General features: G+C 39.9%; 1 protein-coding gene across 3 annotated transcripts in view; it reads right to left on the minus strand.

Moving 5' to 3' along the window:
* The window catches only part of pxdn (peroxidasin), a 257963-nt gene that overhangs the window by 65437 nt on the left and 166591 nt on the right, over positions 1–25935 (minus strand). For all 3 annotated transcript variants that reach the window (XM_073056799.1, XM_073056798.1, XM_073056800.1), the window contains 5 exons: positions 9251–9322; positions 6488–6559; positions 4866–5035; positions 2671–2788; positions 881–1050 (listed from right to left, as the gene is read on the minus strand). In XM_073056799.1, coding sequence (XP_072912900.1) covers positions 881–1050; positions 2671–2788; positions 4866–5035; positions 6488–6559; positions 9251–9322 — 602 coding nt within the window. The remainder of the gene's footprint in view (positions 1–880; positions 1051–2670; positions 2789–4865; positions 5036–6487; positions 6560–9250; positions 9323–25935) is intronic.

Here is a 25935-nt window from a genome sequence, read left to right on the forward strand (position 1 = left end):
AGAGACATTTTTAAAGTAGCAAAGACATAAGATTTGCATTGTAGAACATGAAAAGCTGACAGACAGCAGTATAGCTCGGGAATCTTACAACCATCTGATTACTAGCCTTCAATAGTAACCAAATGTGTGCTGCACAACTGTCCTTATACCCAACTGCAATTTTAAATTTATAATAAGCAAACATAAATAACAAACTCTGTTGGTATCTCTGCCACTTACACCTGGCCTCCGATCTATCACACATCTTTTCTGTGCATCAACATCTCCGATCCCCCAAACTCGACCACAATTTGTGCAGCATTATACATATTTTGAGTCTCTATTGATAAAGGTCATCAACACGAAGCCTTAAATCTGTTGCTAGCTCCATGAATGCTGACGTCACTTACCACATTTTCTGCTGTTTTTCAGCATCTGCAAAATTTTGCTTGCATAACAGTATTGAAACAATATAACATGCATTGGTTTAAACACCACTTAAACACAGTGGTGAAATTTTTTTCCAGAGCAGGTCATCTTATTCTTTGATTATTATGGGCGCTGTGATATTATAGGTCGTGCACCAATCTTGCTGGTCCAATGAACGAGATCTGATAATGACCTCAGGTGCCATTTCTTGGAATTAGCAGATTTTTCCTACAACTGCATATTATTCCTTCCATATCCTGAAGACTTGCTATTATTAGGCTAATTAGTCAGTTTAGGAGGCTGCTGGGAAAATCTGGGGAGCAGGGTGGCTGAGTGTTAATAGGCAAGTGTTATAACAGGTTACAAGGAAATAAGTGAGGGAAATGATACTGATAGGAATGCATTTTCTTTCTTCTCATCCTCTCCCAATCCTTTCCCATCAATAAGATCTGATGTTCTCAAGGATGTTTACCTGGTATCTCAAAGTACCGAAGAATGACTTCAGGGGTTTTCACTTCCCCTGCTACATTTTTGGCCATGCACTGGTAAACACCTTGGTCATCTTCTTGAGTATTCTGAATCATTAAAGTGCCATCATCCAATAGGTTTAAGCGTGGATTATACTTCATATCTAATGCATTACTGTAAAGGAACAAGAGCACCCGTAATGTAGGTTTGGCAAATTTAGGCATTAAAATAATGTGAATTTAATTAATTCCATTGATTATGAAAAAAAAATCAAGTCCAAATACTGATTTGAAATCTGATTTGTAATTATATTTGTACCAAGCATATTGGTCAATGTAAAAGCTATTTCAAGTTATCAGCAATAAGCAAGCTTATGAACGTCAAGCAATAATGCTTCATTAATTATCAATGTTTATTCATTTCTTAAATTTTTTAAGTGACACTTCACCTGGAATTTGACTGGTTGCAGAAACATGGCACCATTTTGAATCAGCTAATAACACCAAGATCAGATCACCATGCTGATAACTTTTCAGGAATGCAAAAGCAGATTTTGTAGACTAAAACAGAGAAACTGGATTGAAATAGTTGTGGCAAATGTAATTTTTAAAAAATTCAATTTAAGTCTGAATATGAACATGCAGATCAAGAAAATTCATTATAAATTTCTGCCATGTTACAAAGTATTAGATACAAAGCAACTCATATCTGTTAGCTTCATCTTTGCCACAAAAATCTGTTTCACAGCAGTCCAAAATGACCACTCGCTCAATTTACAAGTGATTGTAAGTCAACCTGTGCTAAAATTGTGCATTTCTGATATTTTAGAATAGTCTAATGATGCCCCACAGTACAATTTTTTTAAGTTGCAGTTACTGTTGTACAGATAAAGGTAGAAGTCAATTTATATATGAATACCCCGGTTTTTGTTGACTGGGTTGGCCAATATATTTTGCTAAATGAATAACACGATATCCACATGTGCAAGCAGATGTTGCCTTAATATCTAAAGCAACATGGAATTTCCTGTGTTAGGCTGAGCTGTTGGTTTAAGTTAGATTCCTTTGTCTGCAGTTGAATGAGAAGCCAACTTGCTGCCTCAGGCAAGAGTGCCAGCAAATGAATAAATCTGTTGTTATTGATACAAGCACACAGAATAATTCTTATCCTGAAGAACAGCATGATACATTAGTGAATACATTAATTACTCAGAAAGTACAGCTTCTCTGCAAAGGGCTAAATCTTATTTGGCACGGGAGAATGACAGCACTCCAAAATTTGTCAAAGGATTTCATTTTAACGAGTAATTTCCAGTTTCCAATTGCTTAATCATGTGCCGGAATACCAAATCAAAGATTCCATTTCCTGCATATGAACAGGATCTCAGATCACTATTCCAATAAAACAAAAAGACACTATTAATACTGACCAACTACCTCCACATCTCCATGGCCAGAAATTATTTTTTCTATCACTTACCACACAGGAAGTGATGATTACACTTAATTTTTCAAAAATATCTTATAGGAATTAACAGAATAATTTTCCCTTTTGTTAGTTTTATTCATGTTGCAGGAGTACTCACAGAAAGGAGGTTAACTAATGGTGACCTGCTGGACTCTCAAAGGAGGAACAACTTGTTTGGACAGCTCGAGTGCAGGTGAACTTCTGGGACGTCCATTAAAATGCACACGAACAAGTGAACTGCTCCACAGATTTAACTTAAGATTTTAACTTTTGAAATAACACTTTAAACAAAAAAAGCTAAAAGGCGGGCAGCAGGTATCAACTTACTTGTTACGAAGCCAAATTATTTCAGGCTTCGGATTTCCCTCAGCTCGGCAGGTAAAGTATACAGTGTTCCCAGATGTTACATCCGCATCCTGTGGCTGGGTTGTTATTCGTGGCTTCTCTATGTAGATGGAGAAATAATTTTTAAGTAGTTTTCAACTTTACCAGGGGAATAAGTATGAAAACACTTAAAACATATTGTGGGTTGTCATCTTAAGTGCTAGAATACTGGCTATTGAAGCAGCTCAAATAACTCAAGCCAATAACAAAACCTGGACATCTGGTAGAATTAGAATAACTATTTTATATTTAAAACAGTATGTTAGAGACTAAAATCAAGCAGATTAAGGTTCCAATGCTGTATAATGAATACCATATCAAGATGGTCACACCAAAAAACTTGATCTTTGTGTAGTTAGGATTTAAGATTTAAGCAGATGGTGGAGCTTGAGCTGTGCAAAGCGCAGATCCAGACAGGTAGCACTGTGATGCACCTAACTTGGCGAGTGTGGGTCAGGATACCTTGTTAGTAACTCTTTTTGATCAACCTTTGGCACTTCAATTAGATTAATTATATATCTGAATGTGAATTATTCCCAGCAATGGCCAGGTCACATTTTTCATACATTTTTGAAATCAGAACATTTTAAGTACTCAAACTCAACTTAAGCCATGTTGAGTTTGGATTGAGCTTTAATTTTGTACAAGCAAACTTCTAATCAGAGGTTGATACTTCACCATGACCCTAATTTAGAAGAAATCCCAGCACCAATTTACATTTACAGTGTACTGCATCTCTTGTACAGCAAAAACACAAGTGACCTTTAGAGAACTTGGACACACTTTCAATGGTACAGACAAGCAACAAGTTCACAAGCATCTGCCACTCCTGAAGCATACTACACTGGTACCTTATTTAGTATTCAGGAGATCAATGTTCATGGAATCACCCCTAAAAGGGATCATAAAGTACTGCACACTCATTGGCCGACTGGAATAATGTACTACACTCTCATTGGCTAATTAAACATGTACCATTTGTTTTGTACTTTATATACAAGATATTCTTTTTGCTAGGCCAATGGCTTTATAATGGATAGGTATACACAGGGAAACACATCACCATGTATTCACAGCCTGAAATCAAGATGAATCTCGAGTACCATGCTCGATTAACTCGATTAACCAACACTTCTACCTCCAACCTTGATGCCTTCGCCTGAAATCTTAAATTCCCTTGCATCCCTGTTACTTTCCAAAAATTCCAACATGTCTGAATTATGATGCACAACTCTTAAGCTTATTCGGCCTCATGCAACTATCATTCACATTTTCATTAACCGATGCTGGGCCATAATGAATTGTCGCCTTGCATGCCTCACTTCAGTTCAGCCGTCTCTGGAACCGATGACCAGTCCCAGTTGTTGCCATTGTGCCCAAACTAAATACAGTCAACCCTTTTTCCTTAAGTTAATTGATTCCCACTCCCTGCTTGCTGGAGCTTATCTAAACTCTTGTTTACGAGGAATTGCAAATCCATCCTCTCACACCTTTCCAACCATCACAAACCCAATAAGCAAATGACCACCTTCTTGGTTGTAAACTTTGTGATGTTAACCTTCTATGACTCTAACCTTTCACCTATTGACAAAGCATCCATTCACTTAAAGCTATCTGAATGGATTTCCAGCATCTGCAGATTTTCTCTTAGTTGTGATTGAATAATATATTATAATGTTTTACATTAAAGATGTCATAGAAAAAGAGCTGAGTAATTTTTTTTACTCAAAAGGTAGGCAGAACTTAGTGGATCAGGCAGCCTCTACGGAAAGAAATAAACAATCGAAGTTTAAGACTGATGCCCTTCATCAGGACTCAGCTCAAAGCATCGACTGTTTATTCCTCACCTGTTGAGTTCCGCCAATTTTGTGTGTGTTGCTCAGGATTTCCAGCATCTGCAGCATCCTGGGTTTATGAGTAATTCTGCAGAATTGTTTCAACCATTATAAAATAAATATCGATATGAAGTTATAGCCATACATAACTGACTTTTCATCAGATTAGTAGAGCCTCTAAGCAACAATATTGTAAGATAAGCATATAATAAGCATTAAACATGGTAAATTGATCTAGTGGCCAGTAATTTAATACCTGGACAGCAATATTATCTATCTTGGCTTGATCAAATGGAAACTCACCACAGTTAAATTCTTCTGGTGTAACTGTGGCAACAGATCTGCCCTGCAGCCTTTTGGGATACTCGCAAGTAGCTGCTGCTTGTGTGTTACCCAGCTTAGCATACTCCTGTAGCATCTCAGCCAACCACATCAGATCACAGTTACAATTGAGGTTATTTGAGTCCAATCTCCTGTTAAAAAGAAATAACTTGAAGTGAAGATTTAGGATTGTGCGAACTCTAATGTCTTTAATGTCTCTAATTTCTTTAAGTCTGCTTAGTCAAAAAGTCTACTTCAGAAAATAGAAAAGAAAAATTCCCATTATAAACTGGCACTCGCACAAAATTAAAGCATCCACATTTCACTTTATCAGGGGATTTGAGTGATGTCTTCAATGTGAAAATAATTAATTTTTTAAACCATTTTACTCTTTGAAGAAAAAAGCAAACTGCATTAAAATTATTTGATAAGCACCCCACTTTTCAGCTTTAACTCTACTTCAACTGAAAACCAACTGCATTTCTTGATAACTGCCATGCATGGGTTTCCTCTTTTCAAGAGCATTGAATCACCTGGATGCAGCAAATTATTGGAACAAGGGAGACTGCACGCCAGTAAAAAGAACTTGCCCATTTTTCTTTGCATTTAATATTTAACATGGATTTACAATATTCACTACTAAATTTTCCTCTTTGCTGTGCACCTAATACTAATCTGGCACCAGTTTAGTCAAAGGCAAATCTATTCCAAATTCCTTTGGATTTTGCAATATACTGTACTTGAAGAGTAATATTGTGCATTCAGATATAGTTAGTTATCACACGTACATCAAAAAATGCACAGAAATGCGTCATTTGCATTAAAAGTGTGTGTGTGTGGGGGGGGGGGGGGAGGTGGCTTGCAAGTATCACTACACACTACAGCATTGACGTAGCATGGCCACAATGTTCAGCACAACAATTCCACAGAAAAACAACTCCCTTTTCTCCCTGTCACCCACCCATTTTCACACACAGGCCATTCCTGGCCTCCAGTGGACTCACAGACATTGGACCTCCCACTTCCGGTCATGTCAACCAAGGAGCTTTTGTCAACCTTGGTCTTTTATCTTCAGTGTCAACCCAAGGACGATCATGGGACCTCGAACTCTGGGCTTCAAACTCTGAACTCACCCAGGACTCACTGACCCTGGGCAGGGGGTGGGGGGTGGCGGTCACCTGCCCCCATGAATCTCTGTTCACGGGACCCACTGACCTGGGGAGTCACAAGCCCTTGTCCATAGGGGCTGCCAACCTCGGTCATGGACCATAGTGATCACTTGTCTTTGTCCACACACACACACACACACACAAACTGACATCTGTTCACAGGGATCACCGGCCTTCGACTGCAGAACACTCTGACCACTAGCTCCCTGACCTCCAACTCCCCACATCCCTGGCACTAAACCCCTACCTGACCTCTAACACCTCACACTGTCTCCAAAAAGCATCCCTACTGCAACATTCAAATCCCCTTGTTGCCCTTTCAAGAGAAAAACAGAACTGGTAATTCATTTCTATTTTGTTATTAGCATTGATTATGAGCTCAAATTGATTATTTCTCCTTTCCCCATCTCCCCATAAAGGCAGCTTCCTACTTACAATCTTTTCATGGACACCAACTGACTGAATGTCCCCGGCAATATCTGTGACAGTCTATTGTTGTGCAAAAAACTGTAAAAGAGAAAAAAAACTCAAAATGTAACTTGAGCAATTATCAAAACAAATATTTACTTAAAGGCTTAAGAGAATGCTGCCATTAATCAAGACCCGGAGTTGTAGGGAGTGGTTGGGCAGGTGAGGACTTTATTCCACGGAACATGCGAGTCTGAGGTGTGAACTAAGAGGTGCATAAAGTCATGATAGACACAGATATGGTGAATGCATGTAGTTTTACCCCATGAACAAGAGAGCACACTTAGGACAGGTTTAAGGTGGGACGGAAAAGATTTACAAGGGACCAAGCAGCAACTTCTTCATGCAGAGGGTGATGGCATATGGAATGAGCTGCCAGATAAATTACTGAGGCAGATAAAATGAAAACATTTGAAAGACATTTTGTCAGGAATATGTATAGGAAAGGTTTAAGGAGATATATGCTAAACATGAGCAAATGGGACTAGCTTACACGGGCACATTAGTTGGCATGGATGTTTGAAGCGACTGCTTCCATGTTGTATGACTCTACAAATCCCTGTCTACCAATCAGGTTATAGTTTCATATTTATCACACTTATTAGTGCTGAATTTTAAAAAAGCAAGACATTTCAAAAAAATTCCAATTAAATTAAAGTCAGTAACATTAGATGCAAATCAACATCAAATTCTTTTCTAGCCAACCGTAATAACTTGACATTTAAAAAAAAGCATTCTCAGCAAAATAAATTCAAAAACAAATACACTACCGACAATAGTCACCTCTGACAGAGGTCTTCACACACACAGTCAATGCCCACCTCTGGCTGCATCCTCAACTATGAAGGTTTATTCAGTTCATCAGTACAATAAAAATTACATCATCCATCGCTTGTCAAATATCATATTTCTTTTGTAGGTGGCCTTTTGGCGTCAAGGAAGACTTGCTTCAAGTCTGGTTGTTTGGTGACTGGTCAGCAAACTGTCACAGATGTGACTCGTAGTACTTGACAAGATTGGCAGACGTGTAGTGGCACTCCATCTACTGCTGATGCTGGAGTTCTTAATGTCGTGCCAAATGTTCCATCTCCCATTGGGCTGCCATGACTAATATGTCCACCTCCCCCCCCCCACCCCCTCCCCCACCCCTGGTACTTTAAGAATATCTTTGAATTGCTTTCCTACATTAACTTAGCAATTTCTTCCTCTGACAGGAATTGTGTGCCTGTTTAGGGAAGCTGTTGTTCTGCAGGCTTCACTGTGTCCATGCTCTGTTTTTAATTGAATCAGGCTTTTAACATCAAAAAGGACACCATTCTTTTTGCTTCTTTGCTTCGTAGATCTGAAACACTTTATGGAGACCTCTCCAGAGCCTTGAGGTGTCTGGTATAGGTAATTCAAATAGTAGTAGTGGTGGGGGGGAGGGGTGGAAGAGAGGGATGACTACTATCTGACAGACCTCAAATTTTGTGCAGCGTTTGAGATCCTGGTCTTCAAACACTCTTTTCCTCAGTTGCCAAGAAGATGGAGGTAAATTCCATCAGTTGTATCCACATTTGTATGTCAACCTGACTTTGACAGAAATTACATACTGGCATTGATAGATCCACTTTCCAAGAAAACTAATTTGAATATTGTGATTCATACTAATGGGTTAATATCTGAAAACCAGCTGGATATCAGACACTTGCCAATGATTTTATTGGTAGGAAATGGCTTGAACAGATGAATCTTTGTGAGTACCATGAACTCCCTCCAAAACAATGCTATAGAAAGCAAATGTCTTGTCAAAATTTACCTGGCAGCATAATCTGACAATGCAATACATTAAATAATGGTTCGATTAAATGGTAAAGGTATTGCAATTTGCAGTAAGCCTGAAGCTTGGGCACACAGGCCCTCAATATTGGCAAACATATTTCTTTGCTGGACAGCAATGTGAAGGCAAAACAGTCTGCAACAAGAACTCAGTCTCAGATGGCAAGAAACATGAAAGCAACTTCCCACTCCTCTCGGTGAAGTTTCAAAGAATTGTTGTCCTTGCCACAATGATAAAATCGGTTCACATCTAATTTGTGCAAACCCTGTTTACACTGCAGGGTTTTGGTAGCGTGACACTTCATAGATGTGGTTGAAGTAACACCGTTTATCCCTCAATGTATCAAATTAATCTACAGTGCCATTACACTGGCTTATTTGATGGGACAGCATTCTTGATTAAATCACTGAATCCCTTGGATACAAAATAAAATTTCAGTATTTTAACCAATGTTTTACAGTGACAGGCAACTTAATGCTTCAGTCTTAGTTGCTTAAACAATGCAATAATGGTTTGATTTTATTAGAGGGTTAAATGCATTTTGTTTCAATAGTATTGTCAGTAGCGATTTTCACATTCTCATTTATATACAAGCACTTCTTTGCCAGTATATGACTGTGACTCATGTATCAAGAATTACCCCACTTCATTGAGATTCAACAGACTGTGACAGAAGTAGGAACAGAATGGGGATAGACAGAGCATCAATGTGAAGTTGGAAGTAAACTTGAATTAACAAGGAGTAATACCAGTGTTGGAACTGCTGCAGCTGCTCTTCAAATGCTCCCAGCCAACAATAAATGTAAAAGTTGAACTTAAAGATGTGCATCTCTAGCCTCATTTTTTAAAGCAAGGATTTCTGGCTCCCCAAACTTAACCTACTAAACACAATAGGAATTAGTGGCACTCACAGCCTTTCAAGCTTTGGAAGATCACTGAAGGATTCTGGTTCTAAAGTTTCTATTTGATTGAAGTGGAGATACCTGTTAAAAGATAAATACAAATTTTAATTTACACTTTTGACTTAAAATTGATAAAAATACTTCAGCATTTTTTTCGTTTGCTACTTATGACTGTTAAGTATTGAAAACTTGGGAGTTATGGTCCAAAACCCATACCACAGAAGGAGGTAACAAATCGCTAAATCAGTTCTTTTCACAGATTGTAAGATGGTCACAGTTTTAAGAGTAAACAATGAGTATGAACAACTGCATATTATGGATTCAGCATTTATTCAGTGCCTTCAATTCCAAAACACAAAACAGTTCAAGAGACAAACAACTTCCATGCATACATTTGGATGATTTGGAGTGACAACACCATCAAACCAGTACAAGTCTGGATGAATGGAAGCTGCTGCCCACAAACAATCGAATAGCCCTGGCAACCAATGTGCTAATGGTCAAATGGTGCTCGGGTTTGTATTGCACAGGCATGATTGTTTTTTTCATTATCTAGAGATACAGCGTGGAACAGGCCCTTCCGGCCCAACAAACCACTCCACCCAGCAACCGACCTACTTAACACCAGCCGAATCATGGGACAATTTACAATGACCAATTAACCTACTAATCGGTACGTCGTTGGACTGTGGAAGAAACCAGAGCACCCAGAGGAAAGTCAGACAGACAGACGTACAAACTCTTTCCAAATGGAATCGAGCTCCAGACTCTGGTACCCCACGATGCAAGTGTCATGCTATCTGCTGTACTACTGAGGCGTCTGAGGGCTGTCTCTCCAGAACACAATAGATTTGCAGGGAGCACATATGAAGCAATTCCGAATACATTAAGCATATCTGTACACTTAAAGCAAGTATTGCATATTGTAAACACGAGGAAATCTGCAGATGCTGGACTGGGAGACCGTTTCGCTGAACATCTATGCTCGGTCCGCCAGAGAAAGCAGGATCTCCCAGTGGCCACACATTTTAATTCCATGTCCTATTCCCATTCTGATATGTCTATCCATGGTCTCCTCTACTGTCAAGATGAAGCCACACTCAGGTTGGAAGAACAACATCTTATATACCGTCTGGGGTAGCCTCCAACCTGATGGCATGAACATTGACTTCTCTAACTTCCTTTAATGCCCCTCCTCCCCTTCTTACCCCATCCCTGATATATTTAGTTCTTTCCCCCCTCCCCATTTTTTCTCCCTTTCTCTGCCCATCACCCTGCCTGTTCTCCATCTCCCTCTGGTGCTCCCCTCCCTCTTTCTTTCTCCCTAGGCCTCCTGTCCCATGATCCTTTCCCTTCTCCAAATCTGTATCCCTTTTGCCAATCACGTTTCCAGCTCTTAGTTTTACCCCACCCCCTCCAGTCTTCTCCTATCATTTTGCATTTTCCCCTCCCCCTCCTACTTTCAAATCTCTTACTATCTTTCCTTTCAGTTAGTCCTGACGAAGGGTCTCGTCCCGAAACGTCGACAGTGCTTCTTCTGATAGATGCTGCCTGGCCTGCTGTGTTCCACCAGCATTTTGTGTGTGTTGCATATTGTGTTCTCCAGAGACAGGCTCGACAGCATTCTGCCGATCAGAAAGACACTCGACTCTCAATTACTGACCATCAATCTCAAATAAAGAAACTAGTAAATAGTCAAATCCAGTGATCCAAATAAGGAAATAATGTTCCAGTAGAGACTAGTTTTTAGTTCCAAGTGCTCCTGCCATGTTTTGTCACACTGCAACCTTATTCTTCAATCTCATTGAATTATGGAGGACAGCATGTGTATAAATGTCCCTCTTCAGCAGACTTCATGATCACCATGATCCCAGTATTTCTACTATTTTTTAAATGTTTCTTAACGTACATATGGTTTTTTGTGTTCTATCACTCAGCAGCAGTGAACCATCTGATTGGCCTATCAGAGTTCTCTTTGGGAACTAGTTGACTTGATCAGCATTTCTGATCTGTCTATTGTTCACGACTGCACTTAATTTTTTTTTAAAAAGTATCAGTGTACGTAATGAAACTAAGATTCACATTTGGTATCAGAATTCAGTAGTGAAATGTAATAAACCAGCCAGACATATTTGGGTGAGGCTTCGAAGAATGAGATGAAAGGGTTTTTTCACACATCCAATGGCTGTCTTAATTAAGACCGAATTGTTCAATACATGAAAGTAAATTGCAGGTTTGATTCCTGGTCTGTACTGAATTGGGATTGCAGTGGAGGGCCATACTACTACCTTCAAGATCACTGATGGAGAAAGATTTCTTGCATTAAGTGTTGTCCAGTGCACTGCTGTTGGAATCATGCTGCGCTGATGTCTAGCAGGAGCAGGGGAGGGTTGATCGGTATAGAGCAGCATTGAGGAGACAAAGACCTTTGTTCAATCCTGAACTTGGACGTTGTCATCAAATGGGTTTCCTCAAGTACTCTGGCTTCCTCCCATAGACATGTGGACGAGGAGATTAATGGCCAATGTAAACTGCCTCAGACTGTGTAGAAACCGAGGGAAATTGATAAGAACATGGGGTGAATTAAAAAGGGTCAAGGAGTCGTGTGCTAGCATTGTGGTTGGCATTATGCTATTACAGCACCAGTGATCTGGGTTAAATTCCCACCGCTTTCCATAAGGAGTTTGTACCTTTTCCCCGTGACTGCATGGATCTCCCACTTGGTGCTCCGGTTCCCTCCCACGTTCCAAAGGTGCATGCATTTGTCTTTTAATTGGTCACCAGTGTAATTGGAAAGTGTGGCCTGTTGAGCCGGAAGGGTCTGTTATCATGCTGTACATCTGAATATAAAAAATAATGTAGGGTCGGTGTTAGTCAAAGGTTAACGATTGGCACGGACTCAGTGGAGCCAAAGGGCCTGCTTCTAGATCGCATCTAGAACCCTACAATCCAAAACATGCATTTATGCTGTGCTTTTTGAAATACAAAAATGATCTCAAAGCACTTCACAAGAACCATGGAAAGTGCAATTTGTTTCTAAGTCACATAAGGAGATGTTACAGCAGATGATCAAGGTAGTAAGTTAAAATATCTTAATGGTGGAACAGCAGAGGGCAGAAGTGTGTAAATGGGATACTGCTCAGAGTGACGAAATTCAGCAATGAACAAGAGGTCAGCATAGCGGTCTTGAAGGATTACAATTTGAAGGTGGCAGCATCGATAGTTTTGTACCGTATGAAGTGTGGTTCAAGGGGATATAGATATGCCAGTGAATGAGTGAGAACTTGACAAATAGGGTACAACTTGGGGAAAAAATGCAAGGTCACCCATGTCAGTAGAAAAGTTAGATCAAATGTTGACCATCTATTTATTTCTATACATACAGCCTGACCTGCTGAGTTCCTCCAGCATTTTGAGATACTTGCTTTGGATTTCCAGCATTTGCAGAATTTCTGGTGTTTATTAAATTGTCAGGCAAAAAAAAGCGGCCTTTGTACCCTTGTACCCAAATTTCTCTAAATCAAATCTCCCTAGAAAAAAATCAATGTAGAAGTAGAACTAGCAAGTGGGAAGACAAAAGCTTACTGGTTCCAACTAACATACAGTGACAAGGAAAAGTTTGAGAACTCTTTGTGATTACCTGGTTTTTCTGCATTAATTACTCATAAAATGTGGTCTGATCTTCATCCCAGTCACAACAATAGATAAACAATGTGCCTAAACTAATAACATACAATCATACTTCTCGTCAATACCAAGTTACTGAGTACACCATTTAAACAATCACAGTGTAGGTTCAAAGCAGTATTGGAACCTCTGGGGTAATGCCTTCTACAAAATTTTGGTATTCCACTCAATAAGATGAGATTGGAGGTATGGACTGTAGAGGCGCCTTCCCTATAAAAAAAAGACCCAAAACCAGGTGACTGCTCTTTCTAGAACGATCTGCTTATGTGCACCATGCCTTGAACAAAAAAACTTTCGAAGAAGAATTGCAGAAATGCAAGAAGCTGGAAAAGGCGACAATAGCATTTCTAAAGACTTGAGCATTCATCAGTCCACAGTATAAGAAATTGTCTACAAATGGAGGAAATTCAGTACCGTTGTTACTCTCCCTAGGAGTGGGCACACTAAGAGCATAACATACAATGCTGAAGGAGGTGAAAAAGAACCCAAGGGTAACAGCAAAAGACCTGCAGAAATCTCTAGAACTTGCTAAAGTCTCTGTCCATGTATCCACTATAAGAAAAACACTGAACAAGAATGGTGTTCATGGAAGGACATCACAGCTGAAACCACTGCTCCCTTAAAAAAAAATTGCTGCACGTCTCAAGTTTGCAAAAGACCACCTGGATGTTCTACAATGCTTCTGGGACAATGTTCTGTGGACAGATGAGACAAAAGTTAAACTTTTTGGAAGAAATACACAACACGATGTTTCGTGGAAAAGGGGCACAGTACACAACACCAAAATCTCATCTCAACTGTGAAGCAGGGAAGGAGCATCATGTTTTGGGGCGGCTTTGCTGCCTTAAGGGCCCGGACATCTGTAAAGTTCACCTTGCATAATGGGCATACAGATTAATTCATTACACAATGCACGTTGGTAGTATAGGAAAAACATAACAAAATGCGGAATAAAGTGTAACAGAGAAAGTGCAATGCAGCTGGATAATAAGATGCATAACAATGTACATTGAGAGGTCATTAAGGAATTCTAGTCTTAGAACAGTGTGGGTAGAGGCCGAAATTGAATCTTCTGGTACATGCTTTTTCAGGTTTTTGTACCTTCCGGGTGAAGTCTTTGATTATACTGGATCCATACTCTGTCAGAGAGAAGTATAGATAGGTGATGTTTCTTCTGAATGGGTTATGTACAACCCTCTGTAGAGGGTTTTGGCCAGTTAGGACAGAAACAAGACGACATTTTTTCACCCAGAAAGTAAAGGTTTTTGGAACTCAGATGCTGTGGCCAAAGACTTCCATAAAAGAGCTCAGCAGCTCAGTACATTCAAGATGGAGCTCTTAGCAATGTTGATGCTAAGACTTGAAATGGACTTTAGATCGGTTTACTATTGTCCTGTGTACTCGGTCAGGGATGTCTTGGTGCAGCTGCAGGGCATTCTACAAAGGGAGGTGAACAGCCAGTTGGTGTGGTGCATGTACTGCAGGTACTGAAGATATAGGACAAAAAAAGTGGAATGATGGCCTACAATCCAAATTTAGGGAGCTAGGATACAAGCAAAAAAGTAAGTCCTCAAAGGTAATAATCTCAGGATTGCTATCTGCGCCAGAGTAGGAATACCAAAATAGCATAAATATGTGGCTTGAGTGGTGGTAAAGGAGAGAAGGTTTCAGATTCTGGGGTATTGGAAGCAGATCTAGGGGGGTGGGGACCAGTAAAACTGGATTGTCTTACTCAAGGGCAGGATCGGGATCAACGTCCTATGAGGATTGCTAGCTAGTGCTGTTATGTAGGGTTAAACTAATTCAGCAAAGAGATGAGAATCCATGCAGACAACAAAGAAAAAGGTACAGAAGAGGAAAGTATGAGTGGAGCACAGAACGCAAAGGGCATAAAAGATTGAGGTTCGAATGTGACAAGATCTAAGAAGCAGAATGCTGATTCTGTCTGAATAGAGATAAGAATACTAAAGGGAAAAATGCATTGGTGTGAGCTATCTTGATCTTATTAATGTTGGATTAATCTTAACGGGACAGAATATAAATACTGCACAAGAGATTCTGCAGATGCTGAAAACCTTGAACAACACACACAAAATAATGGAGGAACTCAGCAAATCAGACAGCTTCTATGGTCCTGATGAAGGGTCTTGGTCTGAAATGTCAACTTGCTTATTTCACTCCACTGATGTTGCCTGACTTGCTGAGTTCCTGTGTGTGTGTGTGTGTGTGTGTGTGTGTGTGTGTGTGTGTGTGTGTGTGTGTGTGTGTGTGTGTGTGTGTGTGTGTGTGTGTGTGTGTGTGTGTGTGTGTGTGTGTGTGTGTGTGTGTGTGTGTGTGTTGCTAAGGGACAAAGACTTCTTAAAGCTGCTTCAGATTTGTATGCTCAAAACACAAACGCCAATGGAATGTTATTGTCTCCTCTGGGGTTAGTCACAAGGACAGTGGATTTGAGAAATAAGATTATCATGCAGTGTAACACGAAACATTTTTTTCTGATACTGAGACAAAACTCCATGAATATTATTTACTCTTGAAATATCTTGTCTTCAGACCACTGGAGTTTTAATCTCACAATGCATCTGAAAAAATGCTTCCCACCACTTCAGCATAACTTGTTTCAACAAGATCCTCTTTTTAAGGATTTTGAACAACTCTCTAAAACCCTATATAATAATGAGCAAATTCTTCCAAAAACTCTACAAAGGAGACTAGCAGACTAAGCTTATTTTGCCAGTTTGCCATCTCCAGGTCAGTGAGCCCTGTTTATGACAATGAAATCCATTTCAATTAAATTCTGATAAAACACTATCCAACAATTTGGAAGTCCAAATGGTTTGACACCTGCCTCACGAGGTAAAGCATGTTGTGCTCTCTTTGGGTTTGCCAGTGTCTCAGTTTCTGTATTCTCCTTAATTCAAAAGGCCCTGGTTGCACTCCCTTCTGACTTAAAGAAGCCCAGTTCCCATTCAACTCATCTGGATCCAGCTTCTCCCACTCCATTAAAATTCACTGAATTCAACTGAAAATTTATCGCAATACTGTCTAACATCCAGAAAAAAAGGTGATTTTAAATTGTATTGGGGTGGAAGCAGGAATAACACACAGGAGACTGGATAATCTGCAAATCCAAGTTCCCTAGCATGCTGGATTATTGGTGTTTTGCAGGACTGAATCTGTAATTACAGTGTAACCACTTATCATCTATCATGGAAAAAAATGAGTTGTGGTTGAAGAAAATAAGTATTTACAAACATATAATTTGCTTTGCAACTTGTGTGCAAAAGAACATATACATAACTCTAATAACAATACTCATGAAAGGAAACACCCTCTTTGCGGGTTCTATAGCATAGAATGACTATGAGACTAGCTCTCAGGGTAACAGTTGGTATGGACAAGTTGGGCTGAATGGCCTGTTTCCATGCTGTAAGACTTGATATACAACCAGTGTATAGCCCATTTGTAACAGAGTTTAGTATTGCTTTGTCAATAGTGTGAGCTGCCTTATTGACAATTGCCCAATAGCACTCACACTTACAGTAATGAAACTTTGAGAGGTTGGTCATGGCTAGACTGAACTCCTGCCTTAGCAAGGACCTGCACCTATTGCAATTTGCCTATCGCCACAATAGGTCAACTCCAGGCACAGTCTTAATGGCTCTTCACATGGCCTTGACCACCTGGATAACACAAACACCTACATCAGGATGCTATTTATCGACTATAGCTCAGCATTTAACACCATCATTCCCACAATCCTGATTGATAAGTTACAGAACCTGGGCCTCTGTACCTCCTTCTGCAATTGGATCCTCAACTTCCTAACCGGAAGACCACAATCTTTGCGGACTAGTGATAACATCTCCTTCTTGCTGACGATCAACACTAGTGCACCTCAGGGGTGTGTGCTTAGCCCACTGCTCTACTCTCTCTATACACCCATGACTGTGTGGCTAGGCATAGCTCAAATACCATCTATAAATTTGCTGATAATACAACCATTGTTGGTAGAATCATAGATGGTGATGAGAGGGTGTACAGGAGTGAGATATGCCAACTAGTGGAGTGGTGTCTCAGCAATAATCTGGCGCTCAACGTCAGTAAGCTGTAAGAGCTGATTGTGGACTTCAGGAAGGGTCAGGTGAAGGAACACATACCAATCCTCATAGAGGGATCAGAAGTGGAGAGAGTGAGCGGTTTCAAATTCCTGGGTGTCAAGATCTCTGAGGACCTAACCTGGTCTCAATATATCGATGCAGTTATAAAGAAGGCAAGACACCGACTATACTTCATTAGGAGTTTGAAGAGATTTGATATGTCAACAAATACACTCAAAAACTTCTATAGATGTACCATGGAGAGCATTCTGACAGGCTGCATCATTGTCTGGTATGGGGGGATAGGGGCGACTGTACAGGACCGAAAGAAGCTGCAGAGGATTGTAAATTTAGTCAGCTCCATCTTGGGTATGAGCCTATAAAGTACCCAGGACATCTTCAAGGAGTAGCATCTCAGAAAGGCAGCATCATTATTAAGGGCCTCCAGCACCCAGGACATGCCCTTTTCTCACTGTTACCATCAGGTAGAAGGTACAGATGCCTGAATGCACACACTCAGTGATTCAGGAACAGCTTCTTCCTCCCTACCATCTGATTCTTAAATAGACATTGAACCCATGAACACAACTTCACTTTTTTATGTATTATTTGTTTTTTGCATGATTTTAATCTATTCAATATACTGTACGTATACTATAATCGATTTATTTATTTCTTCTATATTATGTATTGCATTGAACTGCTGCTGCTAAGTTAACAAATTTCACAACGCATACCAGTGATAATAACCTGATCCTGATAATATAAAAGAGAATACCAAAAGTTTTTTTCAGATATATATATGAGAGAGAGATTGAGAGAGAGAGAGTTAAAGAGAGGTGAGAGTGAATATTGGACAAATGGATCAAAAGCAACACTGGAGAGATAGTACTAGAGACAAAGAAATGGTAGATGAACTTCATAATTATTTTGAAGCATCTAATACCTTCTGGTTAAGATGGCACTACCGAAAGTGCGCGACAAATTCTGGTAGTCAAAAAGAAATCCAACTGAAAACATCACTAAAAGTACTTTTTCTGTGGTAAATTGTGTTAAATTATTGCTGCAAACAGTGAAGTTGTGAGTGATAGTGAGGCAAGGGCTTAGCCCACTGCTCTACTCTCTCTATACCCATGACTGTGTGGCTAGGCATAGCTCAAATACCATCTATAAATTTGCTGATAATACAACTATTGTTGGTAGAATCTCAGGTGGTGACAAGAGGGTGTACAGGAGGGAGATATACCAACTAATGGAGTGGTGCTGCAGCAACAAACTTGCACTCAACTTCAGTGAGACGAAAGAGCTGATTGTGGACTTCAGGAAGGGCAAGATGAAGGAACACATACCAGTCCTCATAGAGGGATCAGAAGTGGAGAGAGTGAGCAGTTTTAAGTTCCTGCTTGTCAAGATCTCCGAGGACCTAACCTGGTCCCGACATATTGACGAAGTCATAAAGGCGGCAAAATAGTGACTACACTTCATTAGAAGTTTGAAGAGATTTGGTATGTCACCAAAAACTCAACAACTTCTGTAGATGTACTGTGAAGAGCATTCTGACAGGCTGTATCACCGTCTGGTATGGGGGTGGGGGGGGGAAGGAAGCAGGGGGGCTACTGCATAGAACCGAAAGCTGCTGCAGAGGGTCATAAATTTAGTCAACTCCATTTTGGGTACTCGTCTACAAAGTACCCAGGAGATTGTCAAGGAGCAGTGTTTCAGAAAAGCAGCATCCATTATTAAGGACCTCTGGCACCCAGGGATGCCCGTTTCTCACTGTTACCACTAGGTAGGAGGCACAGAAGCCTGAAGGCACACACTCAGTGATTCAGAAACTGCTTCTTCCCCCCACCATTCGATTCCTAAATGGACATTGAACCCGTGAACGCTACCTCACTTTTTAAATATATATTATTTCTGTTTTTGTAAGATTTTTTATCTATTTAATATACTTATTTCATTTACTTATTTATTTTTACTTTTTTTTCTTCTATATTATGTATTGCATGAAACTGCTGCTGCTAAGTTAATAAATTTCATAACACATGCTGGTGATAATAAATCTGCTTCTAATTCTGATTCTGAAATTCCCCTTAAGGGACATTAAGGGAAAAAATGGGCCATGTAACCATGTATTTTATTCCAGAGTTGACAGCCATTCACATTTTTGTTTCTAAAGGACCATACATTTACACAAAATTTACGAGGATATGGCTGCTAGAGGGGAAAAAAATCAGCAAATTTCTATAGACGTACAGTTGAGAACATCCTGAATGGTTGTTTCACCCCCTAATATGGAGGCTCCAATGCACAGAATTGGGGGGGGGGGGGAAGCAGCAGAGGGTTGTAGACTCAGCAATAGCCATCCACCATTGAGGACACTTCAAAATGCAGTGCCTCAAGAAAGCAGCCTCCATCATTAAGGACACTCACCATCTGGAGCATGCCCTCTTCTCATTACTACCCTCAGGGAAGAGATGGTAATCTGAAGACTCACACTGATTAATACAGAGAGGAAGTACAGGAGCCCAAAGGTGCGCACTCAATGTTTTAGAAACAGCTTCTTTGATTCCACTATCAGATTTTGGAATGGTCCATCGACCCATGAACATAACCTCACTATTTTCCTCTCTTTTTGTGCTATTTTTTAAAAAATATTCCTTATTGTAACTTAGTAATTTACTGTATTGCACTGTACTATTTGGCAAAACATTAAATTCTGTAACATATCTCAGTGATAATAAACCTGATTCTGATTAAAACAAATTGTTAGTTCCAATGACTACAAACATATCAACTATTGTTTTGTTTCCTATTTTGAATACTAAACAAAGAGGTAAACATGAAGTTAACTGAGTTTGACCAAAGAATCTGCAAATACTGGAAACTGGAGCAAAAAGATAACTGCTCGAGGAAGTCACAGTTCTTGCAGCAGAAAGGAATTGTCAGCATTTCAGCTGACAGAGTGGACAGGGAAGATACCTGGTATAAAGAGGAGAAAAGGACAGATGAGACAGGTGACAGTGGACCAAGGAAGAGTGAAGGATAATGGGCAGAGGGAACTTGCTTGGGAACAAGGAGTGGTGGACTTGGGAGAAGGAGACAGCTGAATATTAGGTGGAAGCAGACAAGGAGAGAGCCAGATGGAGCCAGGTGGGGGAAGAAGAGTATGAACAGTAAACACAAAGTGCACTCCGGATGCTGTGGTCAAATCAAGACGTACAAAAATGCTGGATGAACTCAACAGGTCAGGCAGCATCCTTTGAAAGAAGCAGTCAAAGTTTCGGGTTGAAACCCTTCATCAGGACTAAAGAAGGAGGGGGCAGGGGCCCTATAAAGAAGGTGGGGAGAGGGTGGAAAACCCATCAGAGGAAAGATCAAGGGGTGCGGGAGGGGAAGCAGGGAGGGGATAGGCAAGAGAGGTGAAGAAGGAATCTAAGGGGAAAGCACTACGGGTAGTAGAAGAAGGCAGAGTCATGAGAGGTGATAGGCAGCTAGAAGAGGAGACAGAGTAGAGGTGGGATGGGGAAGAGAGAGGGTATGAACATCGAATTCTCCAACTTCTGGTAATTCCTTCCCTCTCCCTTCCCCATCCCACCTCTACTCTGTCTCCTCTTCTAGCTGCCTATCACCTTTCATGGCTCTGCCTTCTTCTACTACCCATAGTGCTTTCCCCTTAGATTCCTTCTTCACCTCTCCTGTCTATTCCCTCCCCCACCCCTTGATCTTTCCTCTAATTGGTTTTCCACCCTCTCCCCACCTTCTTTTTGGGCCCATGCCCCCTCCTTCTTTAGTCCTGACAAAGGGTTTTGAACCGAAACGTTGACTGCTTCTTTCAATGGATGCTGCCCGACCTGCTGAGTTCATCCAGCTTTTTTGTACGTCTTAAGGAGAGTATGAAGGTGCAACCAAGTGGGGGAAGCGGAGTATGAAGGTGGAGACAGTGGCTGGAGGGTGATGACTGGGACACAAAGGCACAAGGGCTGGAATCTGACTAGCAAGTAAATTGATAATAGAAACCATTCAGGGACAGACGAAAGGCAGATAAAGTGCCTTGGGCCTTCTCTACTGATAGGGTAAAGGCAATATAAACTAGAAAACCAATACTTGATATTCTGCAATGGTATAAACACTGAAATTTCCAATTACAGGTAACCCTTATTTCTCCTGTCTTGCTCCAGTCCTATTTTTGTTTCTTTTTATGTAACCCTACTAGCTATTTTCCTCCCCACCCTAGTTCCAACTACCCATTGTTTTCACAGGGTCTTGACCCAAAATAGCAACAATTCTCCCCATTTCACCTGCAGCCACATGTAATGCACTGAGTTCCTTCCGTTTGTCAAGTTATGCAAGCAAAGGTAAAAGCACTAATTTTGGCCTCACTCAAAAAAAAAAGGAATGACTTCAAGTAAAAGTCATTAATTTGCAACACTTCTGCTCAGCATAGCCTAATTTTCAATTATGGTAAATTACACAGTGTATTGGTTAAATTTAGACTGCTTTTATGCTCACTTGTCCTGAAATAAAGCTGCTTAACAACTAATAGGTCTCATCGTGTATGTATTTCAGTCCACTATTTAAAAAGATAAATTGCACTAGACTAGGAAATAAGTATACAAGGTGATACTATATTCTGCATGTGTACAGCCAGATAGAGTAGTACCAGGTATATCAGAAGTAAGGCACACTGAATGTTGAAGAAACTAACACTGTTGGCAAGCTACTTCATTTTCAGGGTTAGAAGCCACACCATAAGCTATCAACTTTCAAGATTAAATAAAGGTAAAGATAAAAAGAGAGTGAATATAGAATTAAACTAATTTTCAAATTTATATTAAAGAGGGAGCCAAAACAAGACTTAATAAAACTGTTTGAGGGTAGTGCATTTATTTAGTAGACATTTCATGAATATAACCATATATTCGTAATCGTAATGCCGAAGAGCTGTAAATGGTCAGAAGAGTAACCATAAAATGAACTCATCCATCAATTGCAATACAACATTTCCAGATTCAGCTATAAAATACAAACTGTGGTATTCATCTGTCGCTCTTCGATAGTACTAGCAATGACATGAAACATTTTAGAAGAAATTCAACTAATGGTTTTGGTTTACACAGACGTGTGAACTGATGCCTCGGTAGCACAGCAATTAGCACAGTGCTTTTACAGCTCAGGGCATCAGGCATCTTCTGCAAGGAGTCAGTAAGTCCTCCCCGTGGAATGCGTACGATTTCCTGAGGCCCTCAGGCTTCCCCCCACAGATTAGAGATGTATGGGTTAGTAGATTAATTGGTCATTGTAAACTGTCTTGTGATTAGGCTGAGCGATGTGGCTCAAAGAGCCAGAATTCCGCACTGCATCTTTAAATAAATAAAAATTATTTTTAATCTACAAAAGATTATAATAGCAGAAACTAATTAAGTCCCCATGTTGTGGGGGTATCATACAAGTTGGAATCAAAACTCAAAACTGCTGCAGACTGCAGTAATAATTTCTTGCATGAAGGAAACCAGCCAGCCCTGGTCACACACTTGCAAAACATCAGCAAATGACAGAGAATGAACATTTCTTTTTTGCTCTTATGACAGCAGCAAAAGTCAATGCAATTCAGCAGGACATCACATACAAGTGCGTATCAATGCATATTCTAATACTGGCAAGAAACAATAAAGGATTAGAAAAAGCTGACAACTGACTGTCTCCTTCAAAAAGTTCAGGAATGCACAGAAATAATCACAAACTTTTCCTGAGTTCATGGGGGGGGGGTAAAAGTGTGGGTGTCACTATGAGACATTAAATCCCTTCAAAAAGGATAAGGTTGTTAATGAGCTTGAAATAGCAGTTTTAGTTATAGGATTTTTTAGGGTGGTTTTTGAATAATGTATTATTTTTGAGTTGTCACTTTTCATCAAGAACCACTATAGCTTTTCCAGGGTTTGCAGAGCCTATTATCACAGATGTTACAAACCAGCCTTTACTCTGGAAATTCTCCTGCTTGGCCATGTGCTCTCATAAATTATTATTCAAATCTTCAATTGAAGTGAGCTTCCACCATTTCCCTCCACAATCTAAGTCCCAAGACTACTCATGGCTGACAGCCAGGAATTTCTCTCGTGTTCCAAGATTGGACTCCTCAAAAACTCTAACAGTGGAGCTGAATTTCATAGTTTTCCCAGCACTTAACGCAGGAATGTCTGCCTGCCTTCTCTTGAAAGATCGCTGCTTTCAAATGTTCTAAGCTTTTCCCCTTCCAAAACTGTTGTCTAGCCTGCAGAATATTTCCAACATTTTCAGTTTTCTCCCACATCTGGGGTCCTGCATATAATAGTGGCCTCTTTATTTAAGGAAGGGTGTAGGTATGGCCAGGGCCAACTTCCTTCTTACAAAAAAAAATCTCTGTATGCCTCTTTATTTAACGTAGCAGCCTGGAGAAGGTTTACCAGACTGATACCTGGAATGAAAGGGTGTATTTTGAGTAATTTGGCTTTAGTTTAAAAGAGTGAGCAGGGATGAATGGAACAAACAAGATCGCGGAGGGCACTTGACAGGGAGGATGTGGAGAATACATTTCCTCCTGTGAGGTCCCTATTCATAAATAAGAAACTGCCATTGAACCACAGATGAAGCAAATGAGTTTTTTTCCCCAGAATGCTGCGACTCTTTTGATTTCTCTTTCCCAAAGGGAAAGTGGCAGTTTTGAATCTTTTTATGAAGGAAGACAGACTTTTGATAACAGATCACAGTTGAAATGTGGAATTGAGGTTATGATGAGAACAGTCATGATGTCGTGAAATGTGAATGGCCAACTTCTTCTCCAAATTCATATGAATATTTATATAAAAAAGGGCAAATACTCGTGTCTTTTTAATAACCTCAAACACTAATCCAACACCGAAAACTAAGTTAATTGGAAATTTTAAGTGACAAGAACTAGGAAGTTCAAACAGAAATATCTGACATGATGCAGTAGGAAGGAGGAAGCAGGCTTTTGCAGTTAACATGATGGAATAGATGACGAAGAAATCGGGGTATGGGGCAGCCATTGATCAGGACACAAATAGGGGTGGGATAGGAGAACTCTGAGATCTCAGGTGCAGGTTGGGCTCTGAGCTGCCAGGCTTGGAAAAGGCACAGGCACAATCAGCCAGAAACATGACTCAAGGCTGGTCAACCACAGCCACTGACTAAATCGTGCTGATTTCTTATTTTTCATCTATTTTCCAAATATTAGTTTCCCCCCCCCTCAAAAAAAAGTTTGATTGATCAGGAATTCCACATAATTGATTGGCTGTTAAAACTAGAAGAGTTAGCATTTTGTTCATTACAATGGCAAACTCTTAACTGCAATTACGTCACACCATCTAAGGGGATGGAGAAGCTTCCTGTAGCAGTCTGAAGTGGCTTTAACACCGACAGTATTGTTCAGTGAGAGAAGCAGCAAATAGTGCATTGCAATCAATAGCACTCACTTCAAGAACTTCTCAGCTAACTCCAGTACTTGAAGTCTGCAGAATGGTTTTAATTACATAAGAATTTAGCGAGAGAAAACATAGGCAACATTTTCACTAAGTAAACATACAAGATGTTTAATCGTAATTTTCCAGAAAATATACTTTTTTCAGCTGAAAATGTGATAAGAAAATTAAGCACTAGTTAGTTATTCAATGGTGACCAGTGTATCATTCTCAATCCCTGGTCTCAACCATGACAGAAATGTTCTGCTGAGGTGGTCAAAAAGGTTATGGATTGATTTTGGCAATGAACACAAATGATTTGTCAACTTTCAAATATTTCCAAACATTTTTTGAGGAATGATCAATCGAACCGTGAGTATGAAATGTCTTCAGAAGTGTGGTAAAAATATGCAAAACTCTGGAAAACACAAGTGCCAAGAAGCTCATCCCCTGTGGTTGCACTAAAGACAGTAACATTTCAGTCAATGGAATAAACATTGAGAACACACTGTTGTAATACTGCAGTGAGGTCAGCACCATTACCTGAAGATGTATTTCCAAATGAAAGGGGAATTCAAAATTGTGATTCTAATTGTGAAGCCAGCAGATACAATATTGGAAATCTTTATTCTGTACCAGGAGATGATACCGAAACAGAAAGCATCAGTGGACACCTGTATCAAATGATGCTGAGATGAGCATTTACTAACTGCAGCTCATGCTTAAGTACTCAAAGACTTCAAATATCTAAATGGCACTTTGACATGAACACTACATCACCTAATCAAAATTATGGAATTTCTCCAGGCCACAGCAGAAAGAGATAAGCATTTATTAACAGTATTTGCAATATTGTAAGCATCAAGCAGCTGACAGGAACTCCAGACTTCAATTTATTTAGTATGACTTTGTATCTGCTTTAAAACACGTGAGGACTGCCAAATGGTCAAATTAGTTCCTTGTTTTAGGAAAGGCAACTAGAATATTCCATCAAATTATAGGTTGGTTTAGCCTTAGCATTTTTGTTGAAAGAACTGCCTCCCAATAAAAGAATGAAACTCACAAATTCTCATGTCAACATACTACAAATTTATGTTCATCCTACTAGACCAAGAGAGCATCATGTGTATCACTTGACATGTCCTCCAGGAGAGGGGGCAGTTCTGACAAGGTAACAAATGAAAAATGGGGTCAAGCACATTTTGCACTGCAATTAACATTGCTGATTAAGGTTTTGCACTAAAAAGAACCTTCCGAAGTTGCTTCATGTACGAGCTTTGTTATAACCTGAGCAATACAGATTTGCTTGCCGCCTACTGACCCAGAAAACAGGCTTTCAATTTAGAAAAAGGCATTTAAAACTGCCCCACTACTTGAGTGGCCTGACAAAACAACTTTCCTTGGAATTGTTAGCCAGATCAATAGCTACAGCCTTAACAGAAACAATTGTCCT

This window comes from Hemitrygon akajei, chromosome 9 (assembly GCF_048418815.1).
Source record: "Hemitrygon akajei chromosome 9, sHemAka1.3, whole genome shotgun sequence".
Lineage (NCBI taxonomy): Eukaryota > Metazoa > Chordata > Chondrichthyes > Myliobatiformes > Dasyatidae > Hemitrygon > Hemitrygon akajei.